This window comes from Chlorocebus sabaeus, chromosome 4 (genome assembly GCF_047675955.1).
Source record: "Chlorocebus sabaeus isolate Y175 chromosome 4, mChlSab1.0.hap1, whole genome shotgun sequence".
In the NCBI taxonomy this organism is placed as follows: domain Eukaryota; kingdom Metazoa; phylum Chordata; class Mammalia; order Primates; family Cercopithecidae; genus Chlorocebus; species Chlorocebus sabaeus.
This window is the reverse complement of record NC_132907.1, coordinates 9,790,850-9,816,073: the sequence shown is the minus strand read 5'-3', so window position 1 is coordinate 9,816,073 and position 25,224 is coordinate 9,790,850. Positions and strand designations below refer to the sequence as shown.

At 37.0% G+C, this 25,224-nt stretch overlaps 1 protein-coding gene across 3 annotated transcripts; it reads right to left on the bottom strand.

Moving 5' to 3' along the window:
- Positions 1 to 310: 310 nt before the first annotated feature.
- On the bottom strand, positions 311 to 18,859 carry CCNH (cyclin H). Of its 3 annotated transcripts, XM_007977607.3 has the most exons (9): positions 18,601 to 18,857; positions 17,158 to 17,280; positions 15,246 to 15,319; positions 13,974 to 14,184; positions 10,852 to 11,015; positions 7,687 to 7,757; positions 5,089 to 5,200; positions 1,075 to 1,135; positions 311 to 519 (listed from the first exon to the last, which is right to left on the bottom strand). In XM_007977607.3, exons 1-9 carry the CDS (start codon positions 18,715 to 18,717, stop codon positions 481 to 483), a joined length of 972 nt encoding a protein of 323 aa, XP_007975798.3. In that variant the 5' UTR covers positions 18,718 to 18,857; the 3' UTR covers positions 311 to 480. The 3 variants fall into 3 exon arrangements, with proteins under 3 accessions (XP_007975798.3, XP_007975808.2, XP_007975788.3); XM_007977617.3 differs by lacking the exon at positions 1,075 to 1,135 and having other exon boundaries at positions 18,601 to 18,858; XM_007977597.3 differs by lacking the exon at positions 311 to 519 and having other exon boundaries at positions 560 to 1,135; positions 18,601 to 18,859.
- Between the last annotated feature and the right edge of the window lie 6,365 nt (positions 18,860 to 25,224).

The following is a 25,224-nucleotide window of genomic DNA, read 5'->3' as shown; positions in this document are numbered from 1 at the left end:
CCAGACAACTGGCTTTCAGTACCATGTAATAGTTGAAATACCTTCTGCCATTTAATAGTAATGGACAAATACCTAAATGTATCAGGATGGCATTCAAAAAGCCATTTATAAAGGTTTCTAGAGGGCAAAACACATTCCTTAACACTTTTAAAGCTAGCTACTAAGTTTTGGTTTTTGTGGTGCCTTTTTCTTAAAAAAGCATAGGTTTGCCTATCATATTTTGCTTAAAAAATTAGGCAAGTAAGTTGCAGCTTTAATTTGATATTAGTCATGATGGAATAAGAATATTCAAAACAGGTGCTATTCTAGCTCTTTTGAAGATGGTTTATTTTACATAAAGTTACTGTGAAAGGGAAAGAAAGTAATAGAAAAGTTTTAATATATTTTGTTTTCACATTACACTTTTTAAATAAAGTTAAACGCTTGATATGCTTCCTACTTCTCTTGATTAGTTAGCATTGAGAAATCAACTTCAAATGGTTAGAGAGATTCTACCAGGTCGTCGTCAGTCCATTCTTCCTAAGAAGGAAAAAAAGTGTGGTAAGGATAACACTGAACATAACCAGTATTGTTTACCTCTTACCTCCCTTTAGGAAAATGTTCTCCTCCTTTTACCCATGTGGATTATAAAAGATAAACCAGGAAATTTTGTAATAGTTCACTGTTAGTAATGTTGGCATGGTCTCACCAGACTCCTCCAATGAGGAATAAAGGTTACAACTGTGACCTTTGCCTCTGATTATTCACTTACCTGACTTGACAGAAAATTTGTTTTTAAAAGGGGGTAAGGGAAAAATCCTTGGAGAATAAGAAATAAAGCAAAAATGTAGTATGTATGCATATTGCTTCTGCTTTCTATGAACACAAGAAGGATTCTTGCATCAAGTAAAGACAGGAGAGAGAAAAATCCCTTTAATAATGGATAACAGTACTGTACGTAAGGAAGTATGCAAAAAATGAAAAAACCCACAACTCTATAATGCTTATACTCTTGGAGAACAAATCTTAATAGTATAATCACACCAGAATGTGTAACAAAAATGACTTAGAGTTCATCTTTGGAGTAAAACATACCTCCTCATGTTTGGATTTCTTTGAGACGTAATCATCATCTTCATAGCCTTTCCTCCTCTTCCTATAATTATGCAACTATCAATAAGCAATCTAATACCAGCCACAGAAACTATAAAATGTAAAATAAACTAGCAAGGCTATATGCAATATCATGTATCTACTGAAAAACATAGGCCTGGATAAATGGAAAAAGATGAAGAGTTATGGGTAGGGAAAATGATACTTTTAAAATCAATCTTTAAATTAAATGCAATTCTAATTAAAACCCCAATAAAATTTTTCATGGAATTTGTCAAGTCTAACACTGACCTAGGAAGAAGTGTGAAAAAATAGAGAATGTAAGAAAGAACAATGTTGGAAGACCTTGTCCCAGTTATCTTCAAAGCACACTACAAAAGCTATGGTAATTAAAAGTGAGATATTACAAAAGCTATGGTAATTAAAAGTGAGATCATAAATCAATGATCAGACTAGATTAAGCAAAGTAATGACTATGCAGAAGTACAAATTTAATGTGTGATAAAAACTGTTTCAAGTAACTAGGAAAAACTTGAAATAAAAAATGAGCTGGGACCTGCCCGGCACAGGGGCTCACAATTGCAATCCCAGCACTTTAGGAGGCCGAGGCGGCAGATCGCCAGAGCCCAGGAATTTGAGACCAGCCTGAGCAATGTGGCAAAACCTTGTCTCTACAAAAAAAAAAAAAAAAAAAAAGTAACCAACGTGGTTGAGCACCTGTAGTCCCAGCTACTCAAGAGGCTGAGGTGGGAAGATCACTTGAGCCCAGACAGCGGAGGGTACAGTGAGCAAAGATCGAGCCACTGCACTCCACCTGGATGACACAGACTTTCTCAAAAAAGTGGGGGTATGGGAAGCTGGGGCAAAAATTAGTATTTGGAAAAAAGTTGTGAAAAACAATAGAATATATCATATATAAATAAGTACAATCAGCCTTCTGTCAGACTGTCATTATTCCCCCTTCTGTCAGACTGTCATTATTCCCTCAAGAATACAGTATAATAACTATTTACATAGCATTCACATTGTATTTAGGTATTGTAAGTAATCTAGAGATGATTTAAAGTATATGGGAGGATGTGTACAGGTTATATGCAAATACACCATTTTGTATTAAGGCATCTGTGGATTTTGGTTATCAGCAGAAAGTCCTGAAACCAATCCCCCATGGATACTGAAGAATGACTGTACATAGAATCTATAAAGCACTACAAACCACAAAAATGTGGCCAGGCGCGGTGGCTCACGCCTGTAATCCCAGCACTTCGGGAGGCTGAGGTGGACGGGGGTCAGGAGCTTGAGACCATCCTTGGCTAACATGGTGAAATCCCATCTCTACTAAAAATACAAAAAAATAAAACTAGCCGGGCGTGGTGGCATGCACCTGTCGTCCCAGCTACTTGGAAGGCTGAGGCAGGAGAATTGCTTGAACCCGGGAGGCAGAGGTTGCAGTGAGATCGCGCCACTGCACTCAGGCCTGGGTGACACAGCAAGACTCCATCTCAAAAAAAAAAAAAAAAAAAAAGCCAGAAAATTGGACAAGGGGAATAAATAAGCAACACAGTAGAAATATAAGTGACTGTTAAACGTGGAAACTTCAATGCCCCATAATCAAGAAAATGCAAATTAAAATACCAATTGATACTTTTTCACTCAGACTAGCAAAAGCTAAGCATTGATAATTACACGTTGTACAATATGTATGAAAGATGCAAAGAAGAAGAAAATGTGACTTATTTCATAAATACATATGGATATACGTGCAGAGAAAAGGCTGGCAAAGGTAAACAACTGCTAAGTAACTTTTGAGGTCATGACAGATTTGGGTTTTGATCAAAGGGAACTTTGGTTTCACTTGTATTGACTGACAAGGACCAAACAGTTTTTGTGTCATGAAAAATAAAGGTAAAATAATTTTCAAGATCAAGGAAAACAAATATTTAGTCCTAAAGTAGCACTACTCATGGTAGTGAGTACCAGGGCTGTTCCATGAACAGTTTGCACAGTTTGCAGTGAGTTATAGGAATTGTGTTTGGAAGGTTTTTTTTCTTTTCTTTTTTTTTTGTTTTTTTGAGACAGTCTCGCTCTGTTGTCCAGGCTGGGGTGCAATGGCGTGATCTTGGCTCACTGTGACCCCTCTGGGGTTCAAGCAGTTCTCCCTGCCTCAGTCTTCCAAGTAGCTGGAATTACAGGCACCCGCCACCACGTCCGGCTAATTATTGTATTTTTAGTAGAGATGGTGTTTCACCATGTTGGCCAGGCTGGTCTCGAACTCCCGACCTCAGGTGATCTGCCTGCCTCAGCCTCCCAAAGTGCTGGGATTACAGGCATAAGCCACTGTGCCCAGCCCCAGAAATTTTTAATAGTAATCTGATATAATTTTATGACTGTTGAATCTAATAAAACTTGAGCTAATGTTTTTGTCTTCACTTTTCTAGTAATTCATTTTTTATTGAATTTTACACAAGTATACATCTAGTGAATTTTTTTAAAAAAGTCCTTCACAGTTTGAGAAGCACCCCTCAAGTACTCATAGGTATTCAGAATTTGCTTGGCCCACCCAGTACAAGGCAGATGGCAATCTGGAATGAAATGTAAGCTATGGTAGTTAGGAATTCTGGATTATGGTCCATTCAGTTACTTAGCTAGAAAAGGTAGGATTAATAGTTCAGTGGTCTAATCCAGGGGTGGATAAACTTTAAAGAGACAGTAAATATTTTAGGCCTTGCAAGGCCCTATAATCAGTTTCTGTTTCAACTACCTAACTTTTCTGCTGTATCATGAAAATCGCCATAGGTGATACATAAACAAATGGGTGTGTTACATTCCAAGAAACTGTTCTAAAAACAGCTAATGGGCTGGATAGGCCTGATAGGTCACAGTTTGCCAACTCCTGGTCTAATCCCATTTCAAAATCAATGCAAAAAGAACATAATCAGTGCTGCAATACTTTTATTCATTAAAGCCAACATTACTTCTCTGTAACCACTCTGAAAAATTCCTGTTACCACTGAAACCCAGGAGTGAATGGAATCCACCAATTTCAAATTCTGTGCTAAATCATGCTTTGTCATTATAGCTCTAACTATAATAAAACAACCTCATATTCTGCACACTTCCTAACTCCCTAGATATTCCCTGACTACAACTGTATAGGTAAGAAATTTGAATCATGTGTATTTGACATAAGGGCCTTGGAATGCTGTTCTGGCTTTTCATAGGTATCCAGCAGCACATATTCACCAATTACAGAAATAATACCTCAATACATCTTAAATATAAAATGCCACAGATAACTCTTATTAAATTTTAACAAATACAGTATAATTTTAAGTAACAAAATGCATCCCACAGGAAACAGAAAATGACAGTTTAATTAATCCTAGTACCTGTCCAAATTGCCAACTGCTTAAACACCTAAAAGAGAAAGTTTAAGTGGATCTTTCAATTTACAAAGCATGCATTGCCAATTTTATGGTGATTTCCACATTCAGCTTACATATCAATTAAGAGACATTAAAGGTGTTATGTCTAGCTACAAGAAGAAATTCAACAGCCTATTTTCCTACTGGCTTTATCAGTTTGTCACTGAAAGCAAGTATGCCAACTTTCCCTACTCTAGCTAACAGAAGTCTGGAACAGCATATTTATTCCTCAGACCAGGTATCACAGCTTCAGAGAGACCAAAGATTAAAAGGACAGGAAAAGGTAAAAGGATTCCTTAGGAAGACCCTGACCCCTGAAATCCCATGAGAAGTAACAGAACAGAATGGCCTGCAAGCCAAAGAACATATGAGTCACAGCAGGATCAGAACTGCACAGTGAATGCCAAACTATTAACTTAATCTCATTAGAAATGTCCATTCAATAAAGAAAATCTGATTTAATGGATCAGTCAGCTTTCCTCAAATAAGCAAACACCAATAAAATGATTTACGAACCAGGTGGACTGGGTAACAATTATGTCTATTGATTAACACTGTCACATCAACTTACGTGATTACATTAAGTGCAAGCTCAGCAGAATGACATCGCTCCAACTTCTGTTTCAGAACAGCAACTTCTTCAGATCTGGGTGGTTCATACTTTTTTACTAAGTTTCTCATGCCTATGTGGATACAAAAAAGAATTTAAACTGAATAAGCAAACCTTCTTATAGTAGCGGAGCTGGTTACTTTTCCATTTTGTTATAGGAAACAACAAAACACCCTGCAAATGACATGGTTATTCTTCTCAGGATTTGCATCATTGTGCATTTCATTCTACATTAAAATCCAATAAGCACTGCATGTTTAGTTGAAGTAATTATGGCTCTCTGCTGTTTAGCCCATATCATATATAACATAAAGCACACTGTATAATTAGTATTTTTTGCAAATCCTACTGGGGTCACTTCTTGTTCAGTTTTAAGACTTAAAAAAAAAAATCCCTAAATGATTTAGTGAACATGTTTTGTTCTCTATCACCAACCATCTTTGTAATATTCTATTCCATAAATAGTGGGCCAACAGTATACTTCCTCTTTACAAAGTAAACTATTACACAACATGCAATAAAGGAAGGACGCTTAGTAAAAATTTGTTAATAATCCTTTGCTTTAACAACAAGCAGACCCTATACAAAAATGTCCACTTCAGGTTAAAAGCAAACTACTATATCAGTAACTTTATAATTGCAAAAGCATCCTCTAGCTGATCTTGTTATTCAACTATAATAAACCAAAGAATACAAATTTCAACATTAGGGGAATAATGAGAGATCCAATGAGATTATTATTACTGTTAGCCTGCCATGTGATCCAAATGACTACACTAGTGACCTATTTCATAATGCAAACAAAACAGTATTTTTAATTGAATTAATCTTGTAACTCAACACCCTTAGGACAGTATCTGTGTTCCAAAAATTACCAATATCTTAGTAGCATTAAACTTCTGAGTGTTTCATAAAGAGCTGTTTTTATTTCATTTTAAAATAAGTGGAACAAAACAAAGGTATTGAGAAGAAATCAGTAATAAAACTAAGCTATGAAATGAGTACATTGGAATAAGACCCCCTTTACCTACTAAGTTCTATGATCCTAACAGCTAGAGTCAAATCACAATTAGCTTTTAAAGTGAACCCCCTAGTGGTATAACTAAAGACCTACAGTTTATAATTCATAAACCACAGCCATCATTCTCCAAGAAGGAAGCCCTCAGGATCACTTCGAGCAGAGAATCAAGAAATGATACAGAGATGCCCTGAAGCATCTTAAATTTTAAAACACAAAATATGTAAAACGTATACCCATTTACTGTCATCGAAGATCAAGATTTCAATCTTGTATTTTACTGGTGTAACATTTAATTACATTACAAATTTAATTAACAAGAACAATTTACACAAGAAGGTTTGGAAACAAACATGATTGACTTTTTTTTTTTTGAGATGGAGTCTGACTCTGTCACCTAGGCTGGAGTGCAGTGGCGCAATCTCTGCTCACTGCAAGCTCTGCTCCCCAGGTTCATGCCATTCTCCTGCCTCAGCCTCCCGAGTAGCTGGGACTACAGGTGCCCACCACCATGCCCGGCTAATTTTTTGCATTTTTAGTGGAGATGCGGTTTCACAGTGTTCACAAGGATGGTCTCGATCTCCTGACCTCGTGATCTGCCCGCCTCGGCCTCCCAAAGTGCTGAGATTACAGGCATGAGCCACCGCGCCCGACCACATGATTGACTTTTAACCCCAAAGAGTAGCTTAGCAGCCATGACCAAGTGTGCCATGGGCAAGAATGAGGAATGGAGAATGCTGGTTAATTCAGCCAATAAGTAGAGATTCTACTCAACTCAGGACAGGGTTTCTCAACACCAGCACTCATAACATTTTGGGCTGGATAAATCTTGGTTATTCAGGGCTGTATTATTTTCCCAACCTTGCTATTAAAATTATCACAAACGTGACGGCTTAAAACAACGGAAATCTATTATCTCATAGTTCTGCAGCCCAGAAGTCTGAAATCTGTTTCACTGTGCCAAAATTAAGGTGCTGGAAGGGCCACACTCTCTCTGGAGGCTCCAGGGATAAATCCATTCCTTGCCTATTCCAGCTTCCAGTGGCTGCCAGCTTCCTTTGGCTTGCAGCCACATCACTCCAATTTTCAAGGCAAGCATCTTTAAATCTTCCTCTGCTGTCTTAACGGTACCTTCTCTGAGTGTTGCAAATCTTCTACCTTTCTCTTAAAAAAATAATTTATTTACAAAATAGAAGTTACAAATTTAAACATTATCCTTATTTCCCATTACATCTTTTTCAGTGCCTAGTATGTTTCTTTATTCTTTAAAAGGATCCTGTTGTCAATCTCTAAATCCTTTCTAAATCGGACTCTATTTTCACTCTTTGCGTAAGTTCTATATATATGAACACTACTTCCTTCTATGTACCTTCTATTTGTTCTAGACCAATGTGTCTTTCATGCTTCCATAATACAGTAATTCAGTGAAAAGAAATCTAAACAAAAATCTATGTTATATTTCTAGTTAAACACCAAGATATTTATTTAGAAAGGAGCTTTGTACTGGAAGAACATTTTGTAAAGTGTTCTCATTTACTTACTTTTCATTATATCTAGTAACTGTGACAGGCAAGTTCTGTTCTCTCTCAGCATCAGACTCTCTGATAAATAACTGGTAAAGAAAAGAAAAAAAATGTAATCTATTGAAAAGATACAGCACATTGAGAAAACATGACACCATAAATTATTTTCCTCCATCCTCATCAAAGGCAATTAAAAAATTTTTAAATTTATGAATGTATAATCTGTAACTCTTATGTTTTAAGGATTTATTAGCAATTACATTAAAAGATGTTTACTGTTTTAAGTTTAGTGACATTCAGGTACAACCTTTCAGAGACAAAAGAGTATGTAAGTAACAGTAACAGTCAGTACCTGTAACATTTATGTCTTTTAATATAGAAGCCCAATGAGTCTAACCTTACTTTACAGATGAGGAATCTGAGTTACAGGGATGAACAAGTCATGATCTTGTAACTTATCCAAAGTAATAAAGCTAGGAAGCAGCAAAACTGGAATCTGGCACTAGTAAGGATTCTCTGTTCCCTTAATATGAAAGCCATTTTACCTATAGTTGCACTTTTGGGAAGTAACAGACATTCAAACCAACCACCTAACGCTTTATAAATCTATTACATCTTATTTGCATCAAGTCCAAATTAAAGGTGTTAAACTTCTTTATCAATGTGATATAAAATCCAAATTACTTGTTTTTCTCAGAGCTGACGGTATGAAAATATAATTTCTATATTTAAATTTTTACTCTGAAGTTTTACATACCTGAACTTGACCTATAATTGATAAAAGCTCAGATGAACTCTCAAAGTATTAAATAGTTTTTCAAACACAAATGCAAAAAAATTATTTTTCTCTTGGGTGTAATAGTTACAAAAATAGAAAGCAATGCTTTAAGAACTCTTGTGTCTTTATCCAGATTTAAATTTTATTATAAAGTTTTGATAAGTGTTTGACATCACATCATCATTATCTATTGTGGGAATAAATTTTGGATCTGAAAATCAAGAACTCTCCTGACAACTAATCCATTTCCACTTACTAGTAATTCAAAATAACTAGTTTTTTCCCTTTCCCTTTCCTACCTAAAATTACTCCCATTTTTGTCATCTTCCTTTATTTTTACTCTTCATTTCCTTTTGATTTCTTAAGCATAAGGACCATAGGTTTGGTGCTAAGAGTTGGCTGACTACTCATTAGCTCTGTGAAGTTAGCAACTCTTAACCTCAATTTTGAATTTGAATTTTAATATTGTGGTGTTTTAATAAAATCCACAGGCAAATAGGAATACTTAAAGTAGCAGATGAGAAATAAAGCTCTAAATCTACAAGACAGAGAGGAAAACCCAGAAATAATGGTAATAATCCCATGATTAATAATCTGAGGTATTATCCAAACTCTGACAACAGCACAGGGGCTTTCCCTTTTGAAATCAGCAATAAATGTAAACCCCATTTCCACATATCCCAAAAATTTGCCTGTAAATCAGCTGTAAGTTAAAAATGTTTGGAAAGCATTTCCCTAAAAGGGCGGGGGTTGGGGGAAGGCCCAATGTCTAGTCTCTGGGAATGTTACAAAGGCCTATTAAATTTGCACGGAGCCAAAAGTATCACAATTTCAATTTTGCTTACCTGGAATTGTACTGTACTAAACTTCTAAGATGAAATAAACTCATCTGGACCTTAGGATGCTTCATCCCACTCTATGTAACTAAAATCTCATCACTGAAGAATTTATATATGCACTATACACAATGCTTCAAGATTAATCAGACTTTTGGTTATTTGAACTGTGGAAAAGAGGACTTTTGTTCCCTTACAGAATGAAGTCCGCAGGCCAGGTATGGTGGTGTGCACCTGTCACCCCAGCACTTTGGGAGGCCTAGGCAGGAGATTACTTGAGTCTAGGAGTGACTGAGATGAACCTAGGCAACATAGGGAAACCCCAACTCTACAAAAAAACAAAAAGATTAGCCAGGGTGTGGTGGTGTGTACCTGTGGTCCCAGGTACTCAGCGAGCTGAAGTAGGAGGATCGCTTGAGGCTGGGAGGTTGAGGCTGCAGTGAACTATGACTGTGCCACTGCATTCCAGCCTGGGTGAGAGTGAGAGGCTGTCTCAAAAAAAATAATAATAATAACCAACCAACCCCCCCAAAATTAATGGAAGTCCACATCTTAACTCCATATACATCAATAATTTACACGACTGTCTTTCCTAACACAGAGATTTATCTTATTCATTTTCATATTCCTAAAGTGTAGTACAGTGCATAGTAGTACACAGAAGGTATTTAATAGATGTTTGCTTAGTAAATAAGTGGAGATTTAAATCACTTTGAGATTAAATATATATATTTATATACAGTTGGTGAGCTGTGTTTGCAGAGAAGAGACATATCATAAAATATAAACCTACAATCCCTTATCCTAGATGCAGATGTGTTGTGAAATTCTTAAGTATTCATGTCTTAGAAAAGTTATCTGGTGCATATATTATGAAATGTGAAATACTCAAGTGATGTCTGTAATCAGGAATATTAAGATTTCTGCAAGGGAACACAAATATTCCTATTAAGTGAAATAAAAACTAAATACAATCTGCTCTATCTGCTGCCACCTTATCAGTGGATTCTGAAATTATGGATAAGGGATTATAATCATGTAAAACAGTTTTAATTAACTTTAGGAAGTTTTATCAGCTTTCGTCCTCAGCTATTTCTAAGAATGAAATCAAGCAGAATCTCAAAGGTCATAAATTGAGAAACTTAATACAGAAACTAAAAATGCCTAATTGGCTGCTAGCTTGTGCTTCAGTTAGTTAACAATATTTAACTTCCACGTGTCATACATGCTCTACAGAAGGGGAATAAAGATAAAACAAGGCAGACGTATTTGCTGCACTCAAGTTGCTCACCAGTTCACAGGACCTTCTAAATTTGTCATATACTGATAGCTATACCAGTCTTTCAAGGATCACCTGGTTTACTCCTACTTTAATCCTAAATGTATCCTCCTCTTAGTTCAACAGTATTTTTCATGATGTTTAAAGATTTCCTTAAAAGGCAATTTAATTTCTTCTTTTCACCAACCATCCCAGCCACAAGGAATATTAAAGATTATAGTCAGAAATGATTCTATGAATAAATAAACTCAGTGACTGAATTTGACCTAAGTTAAAACACTAATTAATACCTTTCCATAGTAATTCCAGCCCTGGAGGCACTAGATAAAATGGCAGTCAGGGCAATTTGGGAAGGTGTGTATAAAAGGTAGGCATCCGTCAATGCAATTCTATTAAGAAAGTCATCAGCTGTTTTCCTCAAAATCTCTGGATTCTCCAATATGGGGTAGCGGGTCTAGAAAGAAAGTTTGCAAATGTTACCATTTCTGAGGGTTTAAATGGAGTATAACAACAGTTTAAAATTACACAACTCATATTAAGAAATATGTGCTATAACATATCTAAAGTTCCTAGCACAGTACTTGACAGTGTCCTCAATTTACATTAATCCCTTCTCTTGGTCCTTTTCCACCTGAGTAGGAAGGGGAAGGAAGGGAAGCTCTTAGAGATTCCACTGAGTCTAAAGTAGGGCCAAGAAATACATATTCCCAGGTAAATGCGTCTCTCAGGCAACCCAGGTGATTTAAATATAAGGCCACATTTAGGAATACACCTTATTTTTATATGAAGTTCCTTCTACTTAAAATTTACTTTCAGGAAGAAGTAAATAAAAATGAATCTCAATTTGATTAGAACACACTAGACTTCAAATTCCCACAGAAAAAGTTTTAGAATATGCCCAAGAGATGTGGAAGACCTCCTATTTCCTGACAGTTCTTCATACCCTATAAAATAAACCATAAATCTCAAGTCCTCAGATATCCATGTTCGACACCTAAAGCAGTAGGAAAGCTTTTCTACACTCTGCAATAAAATATTTAAGAGTCAATTGTACAAAAATGCCTCGCCTGTGATATGAGAAATTAAGACCCACTACTCTGACTACAATGCCTCCCTTTCTAATGTATTTACTCATTTATTTCACAGCTGTTCTTCCTCCTCTGAACTTTTGCTCACTTATCTCTCTACTTGCTCCCACTCACCAGTGTCCTCTGCTCCTCATTTCTCTCCTGAATTCCCTGCCCCAATACACTGCCAACAAATTTCTGGAAAAACCAGAAGTTGAACAGTGGTTGAATCCAACAAACTTCGCTTTGCAACTATACCAAGATTTCTGAGTACTGCCAGAGAAAACAATACGAGCAGAAAGTCTGGAAATGTTACTGTAAACTCATATTCATTGACCTCAGCAAGGCTCTTAAACACTGCCAAGCAACCATAGTATTTCCACAGTTTACTCTCCCATTTTTCAGTGACTGCATAAATATTTTCCATCTGTCTTAACGTCTTTGATAATTCTCAGAAACTCCATCACTCTCAGAAAACTATTTCTTACCAAAGAAAGGCGCTATTTCCTGCCAACACCAAATCCTGAGGCATAACAGTATCCTAAGCCCATAATTTCCCCTTTTCCACTGTTAAGAGAAAGAGCTATTATTCCCTCTAAGGCCAGTTCTTCTACCTTGCTTCCAAATCCCATGCCAACCCCTTCCACCTTACTCCAAACAGACTATTTTGTATTTCATCTTTCTCTCACTACTAGCTCTTTGCATCAGTATTTAAATGTGCATCGGTCTCTTCCATAAAACAAAAAACAACAAAAAAAAGTATCACCCAGTCAGAAACTTGGGGGTTCTTCCTCTGTCCTCATCTCTATATACAATCAATCCTCATGTTCTATTGATTCTACCTAACTACAGACTGAGCATAAATCCAAAAAATTCAAAATCCGAAATACTCCAAAATCGGAAACTTTCTGAGCACTGACATGACACTCAGGAAATTCTCACTGGAGCATTTCAGATTTTGGATTTGGGATTCTCAACCAGTAAGCACAATGCAAATATTGCAAAATCGAAAAAAAAAAAAAAAAAAAAAAAAGTGAAATCTCAAATACTTTTGGCCCGAAATTTTTTAGATAAGGGATACTTATCCTGTATCTCTGAAGCCCAGGAAGCTCTTTCTGTATCCACAACCTTCATACGAGTGAAGACCACCACCATCCTTAGCTTGGACTCCTTTAACAGTACCCCGTTATTCACTTAATCTATTCTAATCCATTCTCCACGTTATGCCTGACATATACAGATGCACAGTAAATACCTGATCCATAAGGTTGCCAACATGATCTTTTAAAATTGCAAACCTAATCATGCCACTCTCTAAATTTAAACCTTTCACTGGTTTCTCTTTGCTCTATTCAAAATCTGTAACATTGTCTCCACAGTCTAGACTCTGCCTTCCACTCTGGCAGCAGCTGTCTGTGATCTCTTCCCCACCCCTGCATTGCTAGGCTCTGTTCAGGTTGTTTAGCACAGAATGGTTTCTTGAATTTGAACTTTTTACCAGGGAAGTCTCTGATTGGAATGTTCTTCTCTCTCCTATTCCTACTCTGAATTGTACTTTAAATGATACGTTCTCAGAACGTTTTCCTTAGCTCTTAATCTGTTATCTCCCTCTAAAATATATTTTCCCCTCTGTATTATTGAGCACAATGAATATATGATTGTCTAAACCCTTTAGATTGCAAGGTTCACAAAGGTTGAGACTGTTCCTGTCCTGTTTCTGGTTACATGCTCAAGCACAAAGTTTGGCACACAGAAGATACCCAAATTGAGCGACTGATCTAGTATGAATGAACCAGTTCCTGATTTCTGTTTGATTCGACTTTGACTATCCAACTTCTCTTTTAGAGCCAAACAAAACAACTTAAAAGTTGCTTCTGTCAATGTTTGTTTACTTATATTATTGATGCCTACATAGGGACTCAAGTTCACAAACCTCTAAAAATATAAGTCACTTAGCAATCTTCTAGTTTAAGAATTTTTTATGGTTTAAATCAGGCCCAGATCCATGACAATATAATTCAAAGTTAGAAGAGGTATCTTAAGCCTCCATAATAAGCACCGTTCTATTTCTCAATGGTCTTCATTACATCCCTGGACGTAATGAAGATCGTTTAAATGAGAAACTCCGTAAGTCCCACCCAACCATCTGAGTTAACAGTTTCTCCAGATGACTGATGATGCCCACTGAAGTTTAAACACAACTGCCCTAGATGACCAGGCCAGACCCACAGGTCGTATCCATGCTCTAACAATGACGATGACTATGAGTTTTAAAATTTTGGATTCTTTTTGTTAAAGAATAGGAAAGAAGAATGTAGTATTAGTTTATTTTATATCAAGTTTACCTTTAAGTCGATGAGGAAGCCCTCAAATGGTCTGTAAGGATTGTGGACAATAAGGTGGAAATTAAGTTGCTGTATAAGAAGTAGTTCATATTCCAGTATCTGTTCAAGTGCCTTCTCCTGTCCAAGAGGACTCTCCCGAAGGTTTCCAACAAACTGAGGACTAGATACATTGAATTCATCTACTTTGCAGGCCAAAAATGCACAAGTGAGCCTAGAGGAAAAAATAAGGAGGCAGGGGGCGGGGTTGGGGTGGGGCAGAAGAACATGCATATACTTTGAGAAGTATCTAAATATTTTATTTCTAAAAGTATATTCTATAATTGCCTAATATTCAAAAGTGACTGCTAGACATTGCAAGAATTTTTTTTTAAAAGATAGCTCCTGTTCACACTTCATTAAGAGACATAAGACAAACTATAAATAGGTCAAACCAATATTGCCATGGCATTCAAACATCACTGACTCAATGACAGTGTTATGTAGTACAACCTAAATATCTGGAAAAACAAATTAACTGAGGAATAAGAGCACTTTGTATAACGTAGATGGAATAGTTAAAAATAAAGCACATATGTACCATATAAGTATGGGAAGAAAAGTAGGTTAAAGGAACATTGTGGAAGGCCATTGGTGGAAGTCTCTAAGGGCATCTGAATAAGAGACTATTATTTAAGGGACAAATGTGTGAAATTCACCTGGCCAATTCATGCTGTTCAGTATGAGAAAACACTAAGAAAGCTACTGCAAAAATCAAGGTTGGCAGTGAGATCAAGGGCCTAATCTTGACTGGTGGAAATGGGAATCAAAAAGAGAAAACAGGTACAATGTCATTGAGAGCAAGCTCTTTGATGAGTCTCATACTAATTTCATCTTTAATGATAGACACAGTGCTCAGCAGAGAGCAGCAACAACAGACCTTTGTTCAACTGAAATGAGTAGGAAGCTATAGGATCCGTAAACTGACTGGATGTGGGAGGGGCCACTACAAATGATTCTCAGTCTGAACAACTGGAAGAACAAAGGTGTCAAATAGAGATGTTAGAGAAGTAGCTAATTTGAGAAAAACAAAATTTGAATCTGCACAAGTTGAAGTTCAGATGCCATCGGAATTACCGAAGTACAGGTAAATAGAGATCTTAAGTTCTGAATTAAAAAAAAACAAAAACAAAAAACAGAAGTCTAAATTACCCTCAACTCTCTCCTCCCAAAAAAACTCAAAAGAGTATAAAGGTCTTCTTAAATGAAAACAATATATTAGACAGACATACTCACATTATTATCCTGGGGTGATATTCCATTACTGAGTTATTAAGATAAAAACGTTTGAAATACATACAAGCTGTACCCTAAGGGTTAAAAAAAATATATCATCAGGATCTATTCACAAATGTTAAATGTTAAATTGTATGAAACAGAACTTATTTATGGAAGGGTTTCTTTGTAGAGATTACCCAGAAAATTACTAATACTCATTAATTCTTTAATCAAAATAAATTGTGATGAATTACTACAGAAATGCCATAGCCAAAAGATCCTTTCCCATCCTTTGTTTGTCTATCCCTAGCGTACCCTGGCTAATCCTTCCTATGGTCACTGGATTTAAAAATACGTGAGTGTGTATGTTTTAGAAGTCAGAGTATCAAAAATGTCCTGAATTAGATAAATTCAGGAAGAAAAATACAAATGTTCACAGATTAACCAATCTTATAAAAATAATGACCAAAAAAACATAAGCAAGGCAATAAGCCTTCTCTCTAAAGCCACTAATTATTTGTGATATTGCTATGTATCCATTCCCATGATTTGTGATCACTGCTGCCAACTGAATGGCAGAAGCAGCACTACCATTTACTGAATGCATACCAAGTGCCAGATTCTGTGATAAGCACAAAACTATCATCATGTTTTAACCCTTACAACAGCTTGGTGAAATATTGCTATCTCTACAGAAAAGGAAACTGAGTATCAATGAGGTGAACTGACTTATCTAGGTCACACAGCTAATAAGGAACAGGAATGAATTCAAGTAAGACCTGCCTGTACTTTTAACCATTATATCATTTGGCTGGAACCAATGAAATAACCACTAATCTATTTTATGATAGAAAAAAGAACATTTCCTTTTAAGTATTTTAAAAGTTTAGTTTTGTCATTATGTAAAACAAAAAATTATTCACCAATGATAAACATGTTATTTAAAAATAAATTCCATAAAGAAGTTCATTAAAGGATTTTTTCTTCATTTGATAAGATCACTTAAATTTACTGCCTCATTTTAGTTATTTTGTAAGAATAAACCAAATCTGAAGATATAAACTAAACAAGTATACCTAAAACTCTCTCTGAATCTTTGATATCTCAGATGAAAAAAAATTATAAATTCTACGGACTTAATATTTTCAACATACTTCAAATTTTTTTCAACTATAAAAATGGAGATAATTTCCTAGAAGATTATTCTCTACTCGGTCGTAAGCTAGTCACACTGTATAACTTTAAAATTTAACAGACTTTCACTTAAGATACACTTCTATATTTGTTCTTTACAACAAACCTGTGAGAGAATAACGTAAAGACATTTTAAACACCCTCCCACTCTAGCTTTTTCATCTTTCTGCTTTTTAATCTCAGCTACCTGTTTCTCCTCACGGTTGCCCACCCCAGCAAAAAACAAACAGGTCCTCAGAACCATACATCTGAAACAGTAAGACAATCTTTTTTAACCAAAGATAAAACTCCAGCTTCTACTAATTAAGGCTTAAAAAAATCTTATGGTATCAGTTTCAGCTGGGGCATATGATTACCAATTACGAAAGAATGCATTACTTCAAACATTTATTGGGTGTCACAGAGTTGGAAAAGCAAGTAGTCTATGTTCTAGTCCCAGTTCTATGGCTCACTAGTTGAGAACTTAGAGGAAAGTAATTTATTTTGTTTCTTTCTTTATAACATTACCTGACCTCAAATTTTTTTCTGACCACAAAATGAGACTTGAAATACTTCTGAAGATATGATACAGCAATTCATGAGTTAAGGCCTGAATTGAAAAAGATATAATGTGCCAAAAACTAATTAATTGTAACTAACGTGAATTTTTAAGACTAGAGTGGACAGGGAATTTAGAAGAGGTCAAATTTCACAAGTCAACTAAAGGACATTATATTTCATCACTACTGTAACTTACCACAACAGACCTTGGCATTGCTGGCTTAAACACCGAACAGAATTCCAATAACCGTTTCTCATAGTATTTGCAGAGTGTCATTTCTTCATGAGGCTCAAGAAAGACTGGATCATTCGGAAGAACCTTTAGATCAACAATTACAACACAAGTTCAATGAATTCAATGAATTAAACAACTGTAAAACATTTTTCTCTATCCAGATTAAATTTAGTTTATATCTCCAACGAAGGGGAATATATCACGCCTCGTTTTCTTTATAGATTCGCTAATCATTACACAAAATAGCTGTAGGAAAATAAACTAAAACTGTACCATCATTTCACAACTTTTCGGAATGTCAGCTAGACCTTTGCTTCATTATATAAACAATCACGATAGGCTATGTGCATATGCTCACAGCTGTGATATCATTATTTACAAATTTAAAAGTAGATAGGCTTTTTACAAATATGATTGGAAAGTTTCCAACATTCGTTTCTCGGTCAGTCATTACGACACAAGTTGTTAAAAAACAGCAAATGTTTCAATAAATTTCTGTTATTTTAAGCTACCCAGTCTGTGGTGATTTTTTTAAGGCAGCCCTTAGGAAACTAATTCAGATGCTAAAATCAGTGATGTGAATTAAAGGTAGAAATTAAAGTAATTCAGTGTCAGTAATTTGGAGGCACTGAACACTTGCTGGAGTGGAGCTTGTAAGAAAGATTAAACCAGTCCTAGAGCTGTAACAGAAGGGACTTGGCTAGCGGGCCACAGTCCAAACCATCTTCAGTCACTTGGTTTGTATTCCGTCTCCGGTCTCCCGCCCTCATCCAACCCATTCACCACGAGGTTGCTAGAGCGCTGTTTCCAGAACGGAAATCTGATAAGGTTAGCTTCCCATTTTAAATATTTCAAAGGTTCCTCATCCTTTCAATGGAAATTTCAAACGCCTCACTTCCACTTACAAACAAGTTCCCTTCCTACCCTCCCCAGCCATTCCTGCACAGGTACTCACATTCGGCCACATACGACCACAAACACGTCCACACACCAGCCCTGTAACTTCTGACCTCCCTCCCACTCTGCACGGTAGTTCTGACTGCCTGGAACGTCCTTTCCCCATTTTCTCCGCATTGGCTACTGGGAAAAACCTTCCCCAACATCACCGCTTGACAAGTGAACGGTTGCTCTTGCCACGCACTACCTTAGCACACTACCTACTCTCTTCTTCACCACGTTACAAAGACTGGTTACTTGTCTGCCATTCGACTACGGGGATGGCGTTGTTCGTCTTTGTACCCACGGAACCTCGCGAAGTGCTCGCTTATTTTAATAGATAAACGCACTCCGCGCCGCAGAGGCAGAGAAATGAGGGAGTGAGACTGTCCTGGGAGCCAGAAGAGCTTCCGCAGCTGCTCAGAATTTAGTGACCAAGCAACTGGGCAACCGTCGGGAAAACCTCACCTTCCCGTTGGCCACCGCTTTGCATCTGAATTTGCGGTTGGCGTCGGCCCGCAGTCTTGCCAGCTGCTCCTCACTGGAGAAAGTCCAGTGCCGCTTCTGGCTACTGTTGTGGTACATTGTGGAATCGTGACCAGGTCCAGAGAGCCTGCAGGAGACAACCCAAACGCAGCAGTGCCGTGGCGTACAGCAACCCCCACCAAAGATCTCGCGGAAGCCTAGGGCGTCCGGCCAGCCGGCGCGGGCGCGCTGACGTCACGACTGCGTGTCCAGCGCGTACGCAGTCGCATTTCCGGAGCGGACTAGGAAGAGACTTTATCCTGGGTTCGTTGGGGCGCCCTCTGAGACGTAGGTGGGCGGAGCCTACGGAACGCTCCTCCCGATGAGCCTGGGTCATAGCTCCGCCCCTTCCAGGCAAGATTTAAAGGAGAAGCCCGGCAAGAATATTCAAAAGAGGCATAAACTGAGGGTGTGGGTTAGGTTGATGTAAATTCACAGGGTGTAATCAGAAATTAGGAAAGGACTTGGTAGGGTGTTCGTTTTTAAATGGAGGCCTCACTGAAGTTGACATTTGTGAAAAGGCTTTTTCGAGTTGAAATAGTAGGTTGATCAATCATGTAGGGAGATCATGGGGCCCAGAAAGAATAGGTAAGATCTTCAGGCGGAAGCATTCCTAGCCCTTTTCAGAAAGAGTTTGGAGATCGGTGTTCTTGAAGTACTACCAGAAATCTCTGAGAATGGAACATGGCTGAAAAACTTGAAGCAGTGGATGTGTATTGGCTCTTACAGTTTGCCACTTTTGTTGCCTTGTCTATTCTTTCTCTGTGCTTTTTTTCCTTTCCCTTCTGTTGATAACTAGCCAATCCTCTCCCCCTGTTTTCACCTCTGAAGCCAGGATGTATGGTAGTTTTAGTTTTCTTGAGATTCCCATCTTCATTGCCTCTAGGGAATCTTACAGTAAGCTATCATGAATATTAAAGTATTTACTAGTTTTTAAATTAATAGGACTTTCAAAATTGCAGGTGAGATCCAAAATTTACATTGATTCTGGATTGTCCCATTTAGGCATACCTTATTCTCTCATGTATTTATTATATATCCGAATTTCCCTATGGCAAATAGCTTTTCTAAATAAATAAATAAATAAATAAATAAATAAATAAATATAAAGAGAAAGATGATGAGACCTAGAGAATTTAGGTCTTGAAAAGCCTAAAAAGAAGTGGCAGGATGGCTTTAACTCTGCTTTCTATGAAAATGTTTTTAGAGGCTTAAGATAGGGAAAGTCTTTTCTTGTTCATTTTTGTTGGGTGCAGTTGAGGTTAGAGTTTGCCACAGTTATTTGAATTCCTCAAACTTATGTCATTTGTGGTTTATAATTTTGGCGATCCACACACAACATATGTGGCTAATCTGGTGTCGTGAGAAAAATAGAGAAGATTGAAGGGCATGGTAAATTGATTACAACGAATTGTGAACAACCTAAAATGTTGCATATGGGGGAAAGAATAATTTAATGGAGAAAAACATTAATGGTACAAAAGAGAGGAATATAAGTGATCTAGATAATTAAATGTCTATATAAAGTATTAGACTCATGACAGTTATATATATCATATAAATTCTTTTCATTTTGTTTTTCTGAAAGATATTTGACAACTCCTTAGTTTTATGTAAAGGAAAATAGAAATAGGCATTTAAAAGAGTTGGCAGACTATAATTTCTACAGGGATATGAGTAAAATTTCTGAATGTCACTTAGGAAAAATATATGAAAAACTTGGCATTGCTGGTGTAACTTTTTTTAAACCTTGAACAAATTTTAGTTCATGAAAATTGACATTGATCTTATTTTTCAGTTGTAGTAGGAATTGGGCTGTGTCTAAATTAACTGTCTGCAGAATACAATTGTTGCTGATGCCCTAACATTAAGGCTCATGTATGATTTTTTTTTTATTAAAGTAAGCAGACTGGATGCTGTGATGGTCTCCTACTTAGCCTGATGTGCGACAGTGTTTCTTTGCTATTGCTACCACAGGAGGCACACTGGAATGTAGAACTTGTGCATTTACCTATTTCCATTTCTAGTTTCAACTAAAAAGCAGCAGGTGTTTCTCTTCACTTCTATTATTTTTACTTACTTTATTTATGGAAAATTTCAAATATAAAGAATACAGAGAAATATATTTCAAAAATTATCAATACATGGCCAATTCCCTTCTACCCCCACTCACACCTCCATTAGGTTTTTTTCTTCTTCTTCTTTTTTGAGACAAAGTCTTGCTCTGTCACCCAGGCTGGAGTGCAGTGGCACAATCTCTACTTACTGCAATCTCCGCCTCCTGGGTTCAAGCCATTCTCCAGCCTCAGTCTCCTGAGTAGCTGGGACTACAGACTCATGCCACCACACCTAGCTAATTTTTGTATTTTTATTAGAGATGTGGTTTCACCATGTTGGCCAGGCTGGTCTAGAACTCTTGGCCTTAAGTGATCCACCTTCCTGGGCCTCCCAACTCCATTAGTTTTAAATCACAATTTCCCTGCTACTAAATGAAGATATTTCAAACAAGAACAAACCAGCTAACCAGATAGAACCTATTCTTCCTAGAAGAGTAATAGGGAAATTTACAGCTTGTTGACAAAGATATTACTATTTCATTAGACACTACTCAGAAGTGAAATGTTAAGAAATATTTCAATGACTTAAAAGTAAATACAATCTCTTTTATTGTGCTGCAGTTGTTAAATTGTGCTATGGTATGTACTTGTAGACAAATTCCAAACATTTTGAGTTGCAGGCATTGCCTGTAAACTAAGGGTTACCAATCAGAGATTAGGTGATACTGAGCAGGTGTCATCTGTTTGGCCACCACAGAAATGTCCTGTACTTATCCACATACTATTCCAAAATTTCCCATAAGAGTATTAGGATTTCCTTTCTCTTGCTTCAGGACAGTCTTCCTTCTTCAGGCTCTACCTAGTGATCTTAATGTTTAGGGAAAAATAAAAGTGAAAAGGTTATATTGCCTGATCTTAGGAGAAAAGGAAGACAAAGGGGAATTAAAAGTATATGGGAGTTACCAGTAAATACGTTTGCAACTGAAATAATTTTACCGTCTAATATAAAACATCTTATAAAGTGGCCAGATTAATTTATAGTCCTCGTTTCTCAAATGCATCAGCATACTCATGTTCACACCATTTCTGATTTCAGGGACACACACACACACACACACACACACACACACACACACAAAAGGGGGATAAAAGAGACTAAACCACATCTATGCTCACAAAAAAACACGGTATCTTTCTTACTTTAAAATGTAACATAAACCTGTATGCCTTCAGCTACTGACATGGATTTCTGACATTTAAAATACAGCTTTACAATGAGTATTTAGTAACCTTTTGCAGTCATATTTGGTTAATATACAATTAACAAATTTGTATTTGCAGCATTGGCTGCAAAATCCTTTCTTAGTTTTATTCTCAGTTGTCAAGTTACAACTAACAGAAGAAAAGGAGTCGCCTGAAGCAAGTACCTAGTTTCTAGAAAACAGAGTACTACTAAAAGAAGACAAATAAAAAGAACAAATAGCATTTAGAAAATATCATTGATCTATATGTGACCCCCTCAAAATTGAAATGCTTTTTCTTTTGCTTTAAGACTATTTCAAATTAAGGCATAAAGAAGACATGACAACGTACTAAAGAGAAAATCCTATAAAGCCATCTTCAATTCAGCAAATACTTAGTAAATCACCACTATACACAAGGCCTAGTATCAATTGTTAGGTGGTAGTGATATGGTGATGGGGTCACAAGAATGACTGTCTCACAGTTCTTGTCCCAGGGTTCTTGGACTCTAGTAGAATTATAGCGTGTATGAATACAATCCCCTCTCAACGATGGTAACCTTGGATAGGGCTGACACACACTCTCTCCTTTGACCAAAACTATAATCAAGCTTTTCTCTGAGTCCTCTGCTTGACTAAGCCTGATCTTGGGCTTTCCTTTCTGTTCTAGTACAGATTCTCCTCGACTTAGGATGAAGTTACGATACAAAAAACCCATCATAAGTTGAAAATATTCCACGTGGAAAGTGCACTTAATATACCTAACCTATTGAACATCATAGCTCGGCTTAGCCTAACTTAGACATGCTGAAGCCTAGCCTACCTTAAACATGCTTCTTGTGATTGCATGGTTGACTTGACAGCTGCGGCTCACAGCCACTGCCCAGCATCAGCAGCGGGTATTGTATTGTGAATCACTCGCCCAGGAGAAGATCAAAATTCAAAATTGGAAGTGTTTCCATTGAATACGTATGGCTTTTGCACCATCATAAAATCAAATCATTGTAAGTTGGGGACCATCTGTAGAATCCAATTGGAGCAAGAATCCTGCCACATCACTTTAATGAATATCCCCTACCCTTGGTATCAGACCACCCTCAATATCTTATCACCCTGGCCTGCCTTCAGCAATAATCCCATCAGGTCAGTTTAGCCAGAAATCCTTTATCCTTGGTGTTTACTCTTAGTAATTTTCCATCCATTGCTCCCCACCCTGCTTCTTGGTTATAAATTCCCACTTGTCCTTATTGGAGTTAGAATTTAGTCCAATCTCACTCCCCCACTGCAATACCTTACTGCCGTGGTCCTGAAACCTATCTCCATAGCTGACTTTGAAAAGGTCTGTCTCACCATTTTTCACAAGTATCATTAATAAAGCATTCTTGAGAAAGTCACTTCAACCTACCTTACCCTAAGTTTCATCTCTTGCATAGTGAAGAAAATAGTTGTAACTACCTCATAAGGTGGTTGTGAGGATTAAATTAGTTAATACATGTGAAGATATAGCAGACTAGTTGACTTCTATAAAATGTTTTAAATTGTTAGTTATTACTTCGTTGACACATGGCATAGGCTAATTGGAAGATATAATATTTTTGTGAATTTGTATTGATACTGAGGGAGAGGGTACTGTCGGTGGATAGGATTTGCTTGAGTAAAGGCAAAGGGCCACAATGTACAGGGTGTCTCTAAGGACTAGGAAGTAGAATTGCTTGATTGATTGATAAGAGGGCTTTGAATGTCAAACATTTTCAATGGGAGAATGAAATGATCAGAATTGCATTACTTTAATCTGGAAATTATTTGTGACTGTTTTGATAGTGAGGACTTTATAAACCCTCATTAAAATAACTTGAAATAGAACAGGGGGGCCGGGCGCAGTGGCTCAAGCCTGTAATCCCAGCACTTTGGGAGGCTGAGACGGGCAGATCACGAGGTCAGGAGATCGAGACCATCCTGGCTAACATGGTGAAACCCCGTCTCTACTAAAAAAAGTACCAAAAACTAGCCGGGTGAGGTGGCGGGCGCCTGTAGTCCCAGTTACTTGGGAGGCTGAGGCTGGAGAATGGCTTAAACCCAGAAGGCGGAGCTTGCAGCGAGCTGAGATCCGGCCACTGCACTCCAGCCTGGGTGACAGAGTGAGACTCCATCTCAAAAAAAAAAAAAAAAAAAGAAAGAAAGAAAAAGAAAAAAAAAAGAAATAGAACAGGGGATTAAGTCTATAAGTGATACCCAAATGACTGTGTTCTTGAACTAGCTACATGAGATTCTCGATTATAAAGGGGAATTCCTCACTATGTCTCCAGATAGAGAGATAGGTAGTATATCATGTATATCATACAACATATGCTCTATGAGATGTAACCAATCCATATAATATATTTTTGTGTGAAATTATGAAGCAGGGCCTAGGAATTTTGGTTGATAAAAATCTTGTTTGAAAGTTTTTGCAAATGTAAAATTTACAGGACTTGGCAAATAGGACGGATAGGGTGGTGGGATGAAAGAGGAGCAGCAACTCTAAAAGGTAGTGACTTTCAAATGTGAATCAACATATCAATCATCTGGATCGTGTTAAAACACAAACCAGTGATTCCAATTCAGTAGGTCTGGAATGAAGCCCCAAGAATGTGGATCCTTAAGTGTCACCTTGAGTTTGGTGATTTTTAAGCGTTAGTGTTCGTCATACTCATATGGAAAGCTTGTTGAAACACAGATTGCTGAATTTCTCATTCAGCTAGTCCTGGGCAGGCCCAAGCGTTTGTATTTCTAACTAATTTCCACGTAATACTTGGCACGTGGACCACCACAGTTTGAGAACCACTACTCCAGTTGATTTTTATAGCCTGGGTAATGGGGAGAATGATGGTGTCCTTATTGTTAAGAATCTTCGCCTTTTCTATTAGGTTGAAGAAAACCATACTTTTATTCTTTGTTACCTAAGAGAAGAAAATTGGAGGATGCTTAGTCATTTGTTGGCCTTATCCAGACAACATGACCATGGTGAAATTTAATATCTATTTGAAAAAAAAAAAAAAAGACTAATAACATTCTCACTGGATAAATAAAAGGTGAAGAAAAAATGTATTCTCTCACAGTTGGATTGAAATGTACTTTCGTTGTAGAGTAATACAAATTATCAACCTCTTTAGTTATTCTTCTGTTGTTTTAAAGTCTAGAATTCAAATGATAAAGGTAATTGAAAGGATACTTTTTTTTTTTTGGTTTATCTATTGACAGGGGTCAGTAAAATGTGAATTTGGCTCATA

Excerpts from the sequence above, each read along its gene's own strand:
- CCNH (XM_007977597.3), bottom strand. The coding sequence starts at position 18,717 with ATGTACCACAACAGTAGCCAGAAGCGGCACTGGACTTTCTCCAGTGAG. Across the intron at positions 15,320-17,157 it reads CAATGCCAAGGTCTGTTGTG|GGTACAGCTTGTATGTATTT; the intron begins GTAAGTTACAGT and ends TTTAACCCTTAG. Across the intron at positions 7,758-10,851 it reads GCTGGAATTACTATGGAAAG|TTATTTATCAGAGAGTCTGA; the intron begins GTATTAATTAGT and ends TTTCTTTACCAG.